Source organism: Phaethon aethereus, assembly GCF_964289735.1.
Source record: "Phaethon aethereus genome assembly, chromosome: 10".
NCBI classification, from domain to species: domain Eukaryota; kingdom Metazoa; phylum Chordata; class Aves; order Phaethontiformes; family Phaethontidae; genus Phaethon; species Phaethon aethereus.
In genome coordinates this window covers 19,402,857-19,417,431 of record NC_138586.1, presented here as the reverse complement: position 1 = coordinate 19,417,431, position 14,575 = coordinate 19,402,857, and the positions used below count along the sequence as shown (strand labels likewise).

General features: G+C 37.9%; 1 protein-coding gene across 1 annotated transcript in view; it reads left to right on the top strand.

Moving 5' to 3' along the window:
• Positions 1-6,595, top strand: part of PCDH11X (protocadherin 11 X-linked) — a gene marked incomplete at its 3' end in the record, with an annotated part of 455,558 nt that extends 448,963 nt beyond the window's left edge. Inside the window, exon 6 of the mRNA XM_082004273.1 lies at positions 6,204-6,595. Coding sequence (XP_081860399.1) covers positions 6,204-6,595 — 392 coding nt within the window. The remainder of the gene's footprint in view (positions 1-6,203) is intronic.
• Positions 6,596-14,575: the final 7,980 nt, after the last annotated feature.

The window sequence follows — 14,575 nt, the reverse complement described above, 5'->3', positions numbered from 1 at the left end:
ATGCAAGTGATGACTTCCGTGGCAGACCAAGAAAGGAACCAGCCCTCTTGATGTTGTCTTAGTAGTATGTCTCAGTTTTGGGGGTGGAGGTGACGGCATAGGGGTAGAAAAGAAAGTGTATCATTTATACACCAAGTATATGCTTCCAACTTTTCAACTTTATGAGGCTGCTAATAACACAGTTGTACTAACACCTTGTCTCCATTTGAGAATTCTCTATGAGAATTATTCTTAAAACTGGAACATGATATTAAGCTGGAAATGCCAAAGTATGCAGTATTGTGTCACATATTTTGTAGACTGAGAGGGAGAGTAGCACTGTAGAGTTCTTCAGCTTTCATCCCCCAAAAACAAAGATAATAACCAACATTTTCATTTACTATCTATAAAACCCTCCAGTGGTGGGATGACCCTGGCTGGACACCAGGGTCCCACCAAAGCTGCTCTATCACTCCCCATCTCAGTTGAATAAGGGAGAGAAAATATAATTAAAGGTTTGTGGGTCAAGATAAGGACACAGAGATCACTCGCCAATTACCACTATGGACAAAACAGGCATGACTTGGGGAAATTAGTTTGATTTACTACCAATCAAATCAGAGTAGAGTAATGAGAAATAAAACCAAATCTTAAAACACCTTCCCCCCACCTCTCCCTTCTTCCTGGGCTCAACTTCACTCCCGATTTCTCTCTCTCCTCCCCGCCAGCGGCGCAGGGGGACGGGGAATGGGGGTTGTGGTCAGTTCATCACACCTTGTCTCTGCCTTGTCTCTTCCTCCTCAGGGAGAGGCTCCTCACACTCCTCCCCTGCTCCAGCCTGGGGTCCCTCCCACGGTAGACAGTCCTCCACCAGCTTCTCTGACATGAGTCCTTCCCACGGGCTGCAGTTCTTCACGAGCCGCTCCAGCCCGGGTCCCCCCACGGGTGCCGTCCTTCAGGAACAGGCTGCTCCAGCCCAGCCCCCGCGGGGTCCCAGGTCCTGCCAGCAAACCTGCTCCAGCCGGGGCTCCTTTCTCTCCCCACGGGGCCACAGGCCCTGCCAGGAGCCGGCCCCAGCGCGGGCTGCCCACGGGGTCACGGCCTCCTTCGGGCATCCCCCTGCTCCGGCGCGGGGCCCTCCCCGGGTGCGGGTGGAGATCTGCTCCCCCGTGGAGCTCCATGGCTGCAGGGGCACAGCCGGCCTCCCCATCGGCTTCCCCAGGGGTTGCTGGGGACCCTCTGCTCCGGCGCCTGGAGCACGTCCTCCCCTCCTTCTGCTCTGACTTGGGGGTCTGCAGAGCTCTTCCTCTCACATACTCTCTCCTCTCTCTGGCTGCAGTTGCAGAGTTTTGGGGTTTTTCCCCCCCTTCTTAACTCTGTTACCCCAGAGACAGTGCTGCCGTCGCTGATGGGTTCGGCCTTGGCCAGCGGCGGGTCCATCTCGGAGCCGGCCGGCACTGGCTCTGTTGGACATGGGGGAAGCTTCTGGCAGCTTCTCACAGAAGCCACCCCTGCAGCCCCCCGGCTACCAAAGCATTTGCATGCAAATTCAATACACCCTACACAGCCTTCATAACCACAGAAGGTTTCTAACCAAAACAAACAAACAAATACCAAATGGTATTTTTTTATGATTGTTTTGACTGAAGGATAGCTACCTGGCAAGGTTGGAATTCCATGTTTTCTTAAGTGAAAGTAAATATTCTTACTAAAAACTGCTTTGACCTATAAATGATAAAGACTGGAACAGTGAAGAAAGTCTCTTAACTATTGTGCTTTTAGTTATATTTGACAGTTCTGATCCAAACATTTCATAAGACCTGACAGACACGTTCTTTAAAATTGTTCTTAGTTCTGAGGCAGACAATTTAAAAGATAGTTTCATTCCTAAAACAATATGGGGTTCAACTGGAAGTGGTAAACTCACATGTGCATGAATGTGATCTATTCTATGAACTAAAAATTCTCTTTCATACTACTTATATGTCATGGTTGCAGAGTCTCCATGTAGTATGAAAAAAAATATTAAATTAAGGGTTTATTACTAAGTAAGAAATGAGGTGGACTGGTAAGAATTAGATGGAATGTATTGTTTAGCCATCATACATGGGGAATATGTACACTTCTATTTCCGTTTATAAACCTGTCACTGAGAAGATGTTTCTAGACACCGAATTTCAGTAGCAAAAACCATAATTTCTTCTGAAAATATTCAGAGACAGCAGGAACCTTCTTTTGCTTGATTGTTAGAGGCAGATGTCCCAGATGTTTCCTACCACTGAGTGCCTACCAGACTATGCAGGATAATCGCCTACATTGCTACTTTCTAATGAGAGTGAAGGGCTGAGAAAGCTTTCTTTTCTCCCACATTTAGCAATGACTTGCAAAGATGCAAAGTAGAAGGAAACTTGAAAGAGTAGCAGCTAGAAAATGCCATGGTCAGTTTACACAACCTCTGATAAATGGCCACCTGAGCACTGAACTTCACAGTCACCCAGCTGCATGGCTTGAATTCCCCCTCAGATGGTCCTCTGGGATGCTCGGCTGAGCCAGCCGGAGAATCCTGTGTTTAAGTAGACAGCAAGGGGTGGAGGGGAAGCCAGAGAGGGTGCTGAGGCCTACGTCTCAGTGCTGGGTACAGTGACCTCTTTGCGTGTTAAGTTTGTAACAGAATATTTGGAAATCAGCTGCATTCTAGTGTAAGTTGGCACCATTAGTGTAATACATTGCTAACATAAAGCTCTCTTCTTTGATAAAAAAGGGAATTGTTAAAAACGTATTTTTAAGAAGTAAAGCATAGTTTAGATTACAGTGCAATGCCAGTGCCAATCCATTTAGAAGGATTTCAGGTGCTAAAGAAGCAGGAGAATGATGATATGTTAGGAAAATAGAGAATGAATTAGAGTGACAGAAATAAGCTACATTTCATGGCCCGGAAAAGCAGGCAAAAAAGATAATGCCTGGTGAATATTCATGCAGAAAATTTCCTACGTTTTGTTCTAGTTTCATTCAAACACAGATGAATTATGCTCCAACGGTAATTTTTACTCCATGGTGCTAAAAACATAATGTTTCACACTGGTGGTTATATTTATTTTTATTTTATACCAAACAGAAACTGTTTTGCATCCCAATTATCCTAGCTAGTACTATTTACAGCAGCAGATCAGTTGATGAGATTTTTTTAAGTTTCCTTTAAATGAGACCTTGCCGGCCTCACACTATATTAATTGTAACACCCTTAGTTAATTTGGTTTCCTACAGCATACCCAGTCTCCTAAAGATTGCCTCAGGGTTGCAGTAGCACTATGGCCTATATGCAGGTGATTTGGATTAAAAAACCCACAAAAACTGTGGTGGTGGTGGAGATTTTTTTAATTTGTACTCCTTTTAAAGTTAGTCTAAAGGTTAAGGATACAGCTGATTTTTAAAAATTTGTTTATTTTCATATTTTGAAATGAGCGCAGTATGTTATAAAACAAAACGTGACTGTTACTGTTGGAAAAAAATTGAGTCAGACATCATACAAAAAAGTACTTGTAATTGTTACATACTTTTTTATTTTTTGTTCTTCTGGAACACTGCAGAGGTCCTCAGTAGAAAAGGGTCTTAACTCTTCAAAGTTAATGAGAACTGTATATTTTACATGTTATTAATCATAAGTAGTGATGAAAAACATACTCTAACAATCAAGATTACATGTACCAGATACCAGCATTGAAAGAAAGATTATGACTGCAACAAAAAGTGTATCTTCAATAAACGATCCTGCATTGCCAGACTTGTATAATGAAACCCCAGCTCAAAGCCACAATAATCTGTATGCATAGCTTATGATTATGCCCAGGATTGTTATAAAGTTTTTGTTACTTTTTGGGGTTTTTTTTTCCTAAAAGTAAAACTCAGATAAAGATATCTCTTTATTAACAGAATAAACAAGACTGTCATTCTGACAATGTTGTTATTCTTAGCATGGTAACGTGTTCCAAGTCTATAGGCAGTCTGGCAACACATGGCACAAAATTACTGTCCTACTGATCTGTCGAGATGGTGTAGAGAATGTTTTAGAAGTGACCTTTTATTTCTGCAGTTGCCTTGTCTAAAGCTTAAATGTTACATTTTTATTGCCAAATGTTTCTTTTAATGTTTTATCTTTGTTTACTCTCTTACTGAAGTTTGAGAGAGATAGTACAATATAAGTATTGTAACTGCTTGCTGCGAAGAGCTAGAAATGCATAGGTATTATTTCCAAATACATAATTGTGTGTTTTTCAGTCTAACCAAATTGATAGCATTTTAAGAGCAATTAGAAAGCCCCAGGACAAAAAGAAATACTGAGGTACTGGATATCAAAAAGGTTTTTTAAATAAATACAAAAAAGACCAGTTTCTGTATAAAACAGGGATAACTCAACACGCTGTCAAGGTTGTACCTGATTTCAATGAATTGCCTTGATCAGAAAAGAAGCAAACCTGGATAATTAAAGGACTTAACAAGACTTGTATATACTGAAATTTATGTCTCTAATAGCAGACAGTAGGATGCAGAAAGATTAGACTAATCTACCAGTAGTAACTTTTTTTTACAGGAACTATTGCCTCTAGTGAATTATTTCGATATTTGTGGCTCCTACTGCCCATCACAATTGGGCAGTGTTAGTATTTCATTAGTATTTCAACAGCAAGGTGCCAAAGCTTTGTCAGGATTACACTGAAAAATACTGAGACAAAACGACTGAAGACATGTTGAAATGCCAGTAATAGGGCAAAATTGCATTTATAAACTATCAGTTCTCTAACTGGTGCATACTCATACAACATACTTAAGGAGAAACAATAAAGAGTATAGCATTCATGATACAACAAGCAACCAGTTGTCTACTCAAGACTGGTAGACTTAAAAAAGATGTATCCTGTATTTTGGACAGCAGCATTATATATTTCAATGCCTGCAGGAAAAACTTAATTCATTTGTATTGAGATGTAACATGGAAATATGTATTTGTGCTTTGTAGCTTTACACAGGTTTCAACATGGAAAGTATTTATCAAAACAGAAATGCAGCATGTGTTTAAACATAAAGCTCAGAGGATGAGAGGCTCCTACTCAGAAGTCGTATTGCTATAAGTAATTCCTAGTGGCATACCTTCTCCAATGGTTATGAGCCAGAACCCAATTTTAAATGTTATTTTCATGCAGACAGATATTAAAAATACGTATGTATCTTTCATTGGAAAGTTTTCTGAAGACGACACAGTGAAATTTCTCTCAGATACTCTTCCCCACTCGTAATGTATTCAAACCCTATTACACAGGAAGAGAATATAGAATTAACACATATAATATAAAAACCATTTCAATGAATGATTTCTAGACTTTTAATTTTATTGGTTTGAATTTACACAACATGGTAAAGCCACAGTTTATATAAAACTGATCAAGATTGTCTATGTATTGCAAATTATGTCTTTCAGATTTAGCAGTTTACTTTGCCTTTGAACAAATTTTAATTTCTAGAATCCTTTTTCATGGGCACAAACCTTGCATCTACTGAAGAAATCTGGTTTGATTACTAGTAAACTACAGCAGTTACAGCTTCTTTTGTTATTACCCTTTGATTTTTCAAGGTTTCCAGTATCAAATGCATGGAGAAATCAATTTTCTTTAAAATAGGTGTTAAGTTTTCCTTCATTCTTAGAGCTCTTCAGTGCATCTTTGAAGCCAATGTACCATCTTTGGCTATATGTCCAAATTAATTTAGTTTTGCCCTAAGCAAAGCAAAGCAATCCAAAAATCCAATTTTAAGAGAACATTAAAAAAAAAGTCTTAATTGTAATAGTATTTTTTTCAAGTAGTTGTATGCAAATACATAGAATTATGGTGTTAGATTATTATAAAGCTTTTAGCTTTATTACATAATTGACAATGTTAAAAAATTTAAAGGTCCTTGTAAGTAGAATGTACAAGGGCTTTGGTTACATGGCTGTAACGATGGTATCATCTGTTCATTAAACATTAACTTTTTTCTGATAATAGCCAGTGACAACCCTGTGGGCCCCAAACTTGCAAACATCTAAACCTTCACTTAAGTTGTACACCCCGAGGTATTTTCTTTCCAAACCGTGGCCATTATTGTAGAACTGGGATTGCTTTGTTAACCGTGATTCCCTGTGCACATCAGTCTTCAGGCCCCTGACGATGTCTTGTCTTTTTCCACCCTCCCAGCTATCGAAGTAAATCTCCAGAAAGCCCTGGCCGAAGCCTCTGAAACCTGCACGCAGGAGTGTCTCATCCTAGGCCATTCTGACAACTGCTGGATGCCACCTTCTTTGACACAGTATCAGCAGTCCAACACGCCTTTGCCATCGTTTGGCTTCCAGCAAGGCTGGGCCCGGGGAGCCAGGCCCGAGGGGCGGCACACTCTTGGGAGGCCCCTTCCGAAGGACGACACTGACAAAGGCCAGGGTGGGCCCAGGCCCCAGTTCTACAACACCTGCGAAAGACATTGCGCCAGCGAAGATCCCGTCAAAGTCATCCCTCTGGCAAATTTCGCCGCGGCCGCCCAGGCACCGGTGCCTGCGAGTAGCGCTGCCTTTATACACGAGCACCAGCTATAAACGCGTATCTGACAAATCCGCTATTTTAGGCTTTAAGTGTGACTGTGTATAGTCACAGCCTAACAATGTTCTTAGTGTGTGTAAAAACTTGTTAGGCTTGTGAATATTTATGTATATAGAATCCTAAATTTGAAATTTAAAACCTAATCCTTAGGATTTAGTTACAAGAAATTTACCGTAGTTCTTGGTAAAATCCACAAAATGGGGAAGAAAACCCACGACCCAGAAACAATCAAAAGAAAAACACAAAATCCTGCTCATTTTCCTATATGGGACACATAGTGCAAATATGTGCCGGCAGTTCTTCCTCCCTGTTGAAAGCAATTTCTTAGTATGGTTTGGAATTATTACAGTCTAAATATAGCTTATTCAAATTTTTGTTTATTGTTATAATTTATAGTATATTCATAGATTTCATCTTCCATTTGCTTAGCAATAGAGATAAAGTGCGTAATTTCTCATTTGATTACCTTACATAATAGAATGAATAAGATCCTAAGATCTAATTCTTAAGAAGGGTCTTTCCACCAAGATCTCTTTTATGTAATTAAGAAAGAAGGTGTACTTAAAGACATGACAACTGCTTTTGATTTTAATTTTTATTGGCTCGATGTACAAGTATTTATTCTTTGAAATAATTCAACAGATGAAATAGAAAGCTCTCAACTAGGCTTTTCTGTGTGAAATAACACAACAATGATAGGATATGCAAGATCAAAATTGGGAAAATATTTATAAATAATTTTTTTTATGTCCAAAATTTTCCTTTCTACAATAATGCAAGCAACAACTTATGCTTTTCAAGCCATAAGTTACTTTATTTTACTTTATTTTATTTTTCATCTTGCAGAGCTTGCTTTGGCTACTGTTCCTGTTAGTTGAAAATTACATGGGCACTACAGAAAACAGTAGGAAAATGGAGTAGTTTTTTTGGCTGATGTGATGTCGTGGCTGCAAGCTACTGGTGTTTAAAAGAATATTATAATGATGCATATGGCGCTTTTTTTTTACAGCTATAGTCACCTACTGTAAGTATTCAGTAAAAGGTTAGCTATAATATTAGTTACTTCACCACAAACCTGTTATATGGAGTATGTGTCATTGTGGCTTAGTTTATTAGAGAATCCCTGACAGTTCTCAGCAAAGAAAGAAGAATCTAGGTAATGAAAGCTGGAAAAATGTAATTATAAACACACCCCAATCATATTATTTGATAAAGTTTCAAGATAATTCTCTTCAAAGATATGGGATTTTTTCAGTGTTCTGTGTACTGGAGGATATATTCTTAATAATGGCAAAAAGAGTTAAAGTTAAAAAAGCTGGAAAATTCTACAGTGGGTGAAAAGGAGGTTCCTTCCTTAGAAAACAAAACAAAACAAAGATTTTGTTGCTGTTTAGCCATTTCATCATTTACAGTATGTACATACCAATAATTTTTTTTTTCTTTAAAAAACTGCATAACTTTGGTTTTATTGCTACATTGAGTGAGACAATCGAAGTGGTACGGAGGGGAAAAAAAAGACAGCGTGTGAATATTTCCTATCGATAGAATTCTACATAGGCTTCATATTGTAACTTAAATCTGTAATTTATAAACAAAACTGTGTGTAAAAAGTGCTGTAATATTAGCTGCTTGTAAAATTTACAAAAGTTCAAGTTGTTGAGGGTTTCCAATGAATGCTAAAAGAGCTTCTCTTCTGTGCCCAGCAGGTATAAGTAGCTTTATATATCGCTGTCCCCACTGTAAATCTATTCAAACCACATTTAGATTTTATGTGTAAAATAAAAGAAGCTTCACTTTTAACCTACTGATAGGGTTTAATTAATGAACATCAGATTATCTAATGATGTACTTCTTTTCTTCTTTTTTTTTTAATGTAGTTCTCAATAACGTTTAGAAAAGATGTGGGACACTGGCTTCCAGATGCATGTAAATCCTGGAAAAAAATAATAATCCTTTGGGTACTGACACACAATAGCTGACACAACTCATTTCCAATTCCAGGAAAATTAAAAATTTGACAAATTAATTCATACCTAATATATACAAAGCCCTTTGTTGTTTGCTTTGGAGACATCATGATGAGAAAATTCGGCAGTCCTTTTCAGGGATACACAAAAAAAAGCTTATCTGTCATTTACACAGATTTACCAAACATATTAATTGTGCAAATTTAGAATAATGCTGACAGCAAATGCTTCCTGTTGTAAGCAGAGGACTTTAGTTTTTATTATAGAGGGCTGCCATACCAAATGTTTACAGAATTGGCAGCTGCATTGGAAAACTCTCAATTTTTTTGCCTGCAACATTTCCTTTCTGGCTGAAAATTGCAACTAAAATTTCCTGGCAAAGAATTCATTACTAGAATTTTAGGATTTTCATAGGAAAAGATAAAGGAACCAGAGTTAATGTTTTTTCATAGGTAGGGAAAAAAACCCAACAAACTTCACACTTTAATGTTTTGGGTTTTGTTTTGGTTCCCCCTGCCCATGGTACCAAAGCAATTAATCATCCCCCTTTCTCTTGAAAACAAACAAACAAACAATTAACAAAACACCAAAACCAAACAACAACAAACAATTGCTTAAACAAAAAGCATTGTAAAGATGAATCTGATTATAAGAAGTATTAAATGTTATACCCATGAAATTGTGTTGTGATACTCTCAAATTCTGTCAAGAAGATACAATTAATAGTAAATACATGTTGTATCAAGAGTTAAGTGGTTTCCTCATTTTTATATATTACATATCTAATATATAAAACTATGCATTTGAGGCAACATATTTCTGAGTGGCACGTCAGTATCCAGAGGAATAACGTTACTAGAGACTCTTTACACATCTTGCCATATATATAAATAATTTATCTAGTACATAGACTGTATATTTTTGTGTATTTTTTTTTAGTCATTTAACTTATTTTATCTTACTTGTGTGAATTTGTGGAGAAAACAATCCTATATACAATATACAGTAAAATGGTAGTTACATGATTAGATTTGTTTCATACAGTGTAACAATAAAGGAAAACCTTTGCCTTCAAAAATAACGTGTCACACAGTCTAGCCTAGATTATTCCCCACCCCAAATGCAATACTTGCTTGTTGCACTTCCGAGTATCGCATCAAAGTTAGGAGCAGCGGTGGTAGAAAGGTGCTTTCTTCCATATTGTAAAACAGTCGGTTATAAAAAAAATACAAAAAAAACCAAGAACTGAAGTCAAGCTGTTTGTAGTAAAATACGCTGTTTCTTTGTTTTCCTAAACTGTGCTGTATTCCGAAGTGTAACTTAATTCTAAAGAAAGAATAATTAGGTATGTCTGCTTGGCCAGACAGAGGCTACTGAGCACCTGCTCTCTCTGGGCTATGAGCTGGCTGGATGCAGGTCATTTAGCTAATTATCATGGCAATGAGCCCATGCTAATAGGACCTGAGGGCTTACGAATGTTAGCATGACAGCTAGCTTGACGTAACATTAGTTATGTGGTTCTGAATGCAGCCAGGTCTTTTTGCTTGGCGGAGGACTGGAGCAGTGCAGGCACTTTGCAGCAGACATCTACGACCGCGGTGTGCATAGATCTGTGTGGGTTTTTTGGAAGAGGAGTGCGGGTTTGCTCTGTTGCATTCTGAGCAAGCTGTAATCCACTGTGGAACCCCACCAGCCCTGGGCTTACCATTAGTACCCTGCCTCCAGTATGGCCAAGCCGAAGAGAGTAGACCTAAATAATATCTAGTCAGTAATGGTTTATTAGCTCAAGGTTGTTTGATTCAAGCTTATGAAGTTTGAGTTTTTAAAGCTTGAAAATTTACACTTGACTTTATTTGTTTGCTCAAGTTTTGCTTTTGCAGCTTTAATACCAATCCTCAATGAATGAATATCAATTAAGTGATTAACTGGATAAATAAAAAAGAAGGGATTGGTTTGTGCAGACACAAAGTAAAGTTGAAGGCAAAGATTTTATTTGGTATATGTTGGAAAATTGTGTAGAACTTATGTTATCCCTAGTGAAGAAAGAGATTGACGATTTCTTGTAAATATTTGAGTTCGTATTTCTGAGAAATCTCTTTGCTCTACGACATACTACAGGATCTCAGAGTGAGCAGTGTATGTCTGTGTATTGAAACAGCCCTAACCACACTTTACGAATGATGCAGTTGGGCATCGTATACTACAGTCCAGCAGCATTTAAATTCCAGGAAATTTGCAGTAGTTCTAGATCAGGTTTCTGTACAGCATGTTGTCTTGTTAATTACAATGCTTATTAATAAACTAGATCCACAAAAGCAGTTTCCCCTTTGCACTGTCGTCTTTGTATTTCTGAAATATAAGGGATTTGAAAGTATTCCTCCAGCTACACTTCTTTCCAGCTTTACAAAACTCATTTCTTTGTGAAGCCCCAAACTGTCAGAAAATTTAGAAAATTTAGCTTCATGTGCAGTTGCATCATGCAACTGAGTAGCAGGCTTTCGATATTCACACCCAACATGTACACCAGTCTAGCTTTCTATCATCAGAAGTCTCTTCCATTTCTGCACCACTTCTTTTCATACCAGGCTCCCTCCTTCTACTCTGCCTCTGATAACACTTACTTATAGAAAATCATTATGAGCTGGAGGCAGGAGTGTTTATGGGTTTTGTTTTGTTAGAAAATAAGCTATTTCTAATTGAGAGAACATGTTTAATAAGTTGTTGTTGAGCTAAAGGGATTATCCTCTCACCATCAGTGTGATATAATGAAATAACTGTCAAATGAGGAACTAATGAAACAACATTTTACGCATTTTTCTACATTATTTAAGTACACATTTAAAAAGCAACTCCTTTGATAGTGGTCCGGACACTAAGGCAGTAATATCATATGCTTTGATGCAGTTATGGCTTTGTGAGCATAACTTTCTGGTCTGCAGGACCTTTTCAAGCAGGAGAATAATATTTATTTTAGCATCAAAATTGTGCACAAGTATATTCCTTCACAGCCAATAACTGTTGAAACATTTTTATTCTAAAGAATGTATTCAGCCTACAAATTAGAAAAAATGCATAAAACTTTCTGGAGATGGAGAGTTCCCCTGGTTTGGATGGTAAATTCTCAAGCTGGGCTTAGGAATATTTTGAAGGGCAACCTCAGGAGGCAATGAAACTGGCATTTCACAGAGATCTGATAAACCAGAATAATAGAGCAATGCAGAAATACGTAGTATCTGAAGATGTGCATAATTTCCACATCGGTATCGTGGTGCACAACTGCAGGGGGATTGCAGAAATAATGTTCCCCTGGGAGCCATCTTTTTGCTTTCCTCCCTGTGGGCACAAGGAATACCTGGAGCGCTTCTCTGGCCATGTTGGAAATACTTGAATCTCGGGTGTTTACGGTGTAGCTCTAGAGAGCGCAATATTTTCAGCAAAGTGCTGCAGCGCTGAGGGACGGTTCGTGCAGTGTTCAAAAAACATCCTTACTTGTAAGCTGGACTCCAAGACCTCCTGCGAGCTAATTTCTGGTGAGGTAATGGCTTGTTAGAATGTACACATGGATTTATTTAAAGAAAAACACGTGTTTACCAATAGCAGGCAATTTTGGAGATATGCTGCCTGTGTGATCATGTAGCATTCCTGCCTTTTCTTCAGGTTTCTTCCAGGTGTGGCCGTAGGACTGAGCTGCAGTTTGAGCAGCGGCTGGTCTGCTCCTCCGTAGAAGCGCTAAGTACCGAGCAGAAGGAGGAAATGAGCAAGAAGGTGCTTTCTACAGCAACTGGAAGGCAGCTCTTCTTCCTTGTGTGGCGGTGAAGGTCGTGTTTTAAGAAGGTGTAGATGGACTCCAGTTGCAAATAACAAGTATTTTTCCATTATTTAATCTTTTTGTCCTGGTCCTTGCATTCATGATCCAGTATGAAAACGCATGATAGCTGATAACTACAATGAGATTAATGATATATTTCCATTTTTATTTGTATTATTTTAGTGATTTAGAGGTCTTGATGGTGCTCCTTTCATGCTTAAAGCTGTAACAGTAAATGCATTTGTGATCTGAAAGCTATGTCTTCATATTTAAACCAAAGCAATTCAAAGCAGGAACTTAAATCTGTAGGTCCATGCTTACTGGATAGCTTTTAACTATGGCATTGATGCTACCTCTTCTTACACTTTTTCTCCACTATGATTAAGAAGTCTGTACTTATAATAAAGTTACTACGTACACCTATCAAAGAGACAGATACATGAAGTGCCTGGAAGTACTGTACTAGACTTCAGCTCATAGCTTTAAGCCACCAGCTGTGATGTGTTCTAGAGCAGATGAGTAGGATGTGCAAAAAGACATTTTCTAAGGCACTGAAATGAAGTTATTCATTGCTACTGCAGCTGTTATGTCTGTAGTAAAAGAGTTGATTAACATAATGAGATTAAACTAGGAGAAATTGTTTTTAACCTGTACTTAGCTTGAGTTGTTGTTTAGTTATCAGGGATGATAAAAGACTGTACCCAAAATCTTGTCTAAACTTTCCAAATGTCAACTGTTCTATAAAACGTGTATTTTTGCTTCTCTGCTGGGTAGATCAAGCTCTGATTTACAGGTGGATGGCACTAGAATAAGCCAGCATATAGTTCTCAGGAGACTAGTTGAACAGAGGAAAGTTAAAATCAGGCTGAAAAATGAAGTGATTATAAGCGGGGTGGGTGTGCAGGGGGAAAGGTGAATACTTTGAATGCTTTAGGTCAAATACTATAAAGACACAGGCAAGCAGGTAAAATGAGCAACTTTTGCAGCTAACAAATATACTAAGATACACTGGGTTGTCTGCAGATTTGCAGTGCAATGCTGATTTTGTTAGCTAACATTTTGTAGATAGGTAAAATTCTTGTTTTGCATAAAAATATCTGTTAAAACCAACGCAATCAAGACCTGTAATTGCAAAGATGACGAACCTCGAATATTTTTAGGCCCATTAAAAAAGGCCCTTCTATCAGGTAGGCCTACAGGCTAATTTCTAGTAAACATAAAGGGACTCTTGCTGTTGCTGTGCAAAAGCTAGCGCTTTCAAGTGATTCTAACTAGAGAGACCAGAATGGACCATAATGGTTTAAAAACTAAAGTTCCATAAGGAAATAAAGATGTGTAATCAATCTACATATAAATATACACACTCTCAATTTAATTTTCTTTGTTTTCAGAGTTCATCTACGTACAACAGACAAATGTCATCACTGAGCATCACACCAACTACTATATATAATCTAAAAATACTCGTTACGTTATGTATGTGTGTACAAAGTCAAAGCTGCCTGTCTTGGCAGATACAAGTTGCTGTTTGTTTGTTTGTTTTAATTGCAGTGGAAACATTTAGCACTGTGCCTGCCTGGTAACATAGGAAACGTAATGCAAGACCTTGACATCTGAAAAGATTAGACTGTCTGAGCTGACTGGCTCATAAAAATGATGCTGAGGAAATTGGCAAAGAAAACAAGTCTCTGAAATTCTAAACAAGTATTTTAAATGCAGAAAAATAATCTGAAGGGTCATATTTGCAGCTTATGTGCTACAAATAATGTGCTGCACAGCTATATCCATATAAAAGTAAAATTTTCAGTGAAGCATGGCAAGAAAGCTCTTTTGTTAGCTGAATTCACTCTCTTGCAAAGATTACACACAACCCATCTACTTAGATTTTTAAATGCTTTTTATCAGATTTCAGCCTATTGAATCATAAATGTATTTTTGTCAGTGTAATACTACTGAACGTTAAAGAAAAGATCAAATTTTCCAACCCAAAAGCTGTCACTTCAGTCTACAAAAGGCAGTTATTGAAGCCTATTACTGTTTTGGAAATGCTTCTCTGAAATTCCCTCAAAACATCCTACTAAAATTTGCAGGAAGGACCAAGAAAACACTAATATTGAAGGTTTATGCTGTAAAATTTGAGTGAATTTGCATATAAATGTTTCATAGGATATATGAAATGCAATGAAAATTCAGGAACGCTA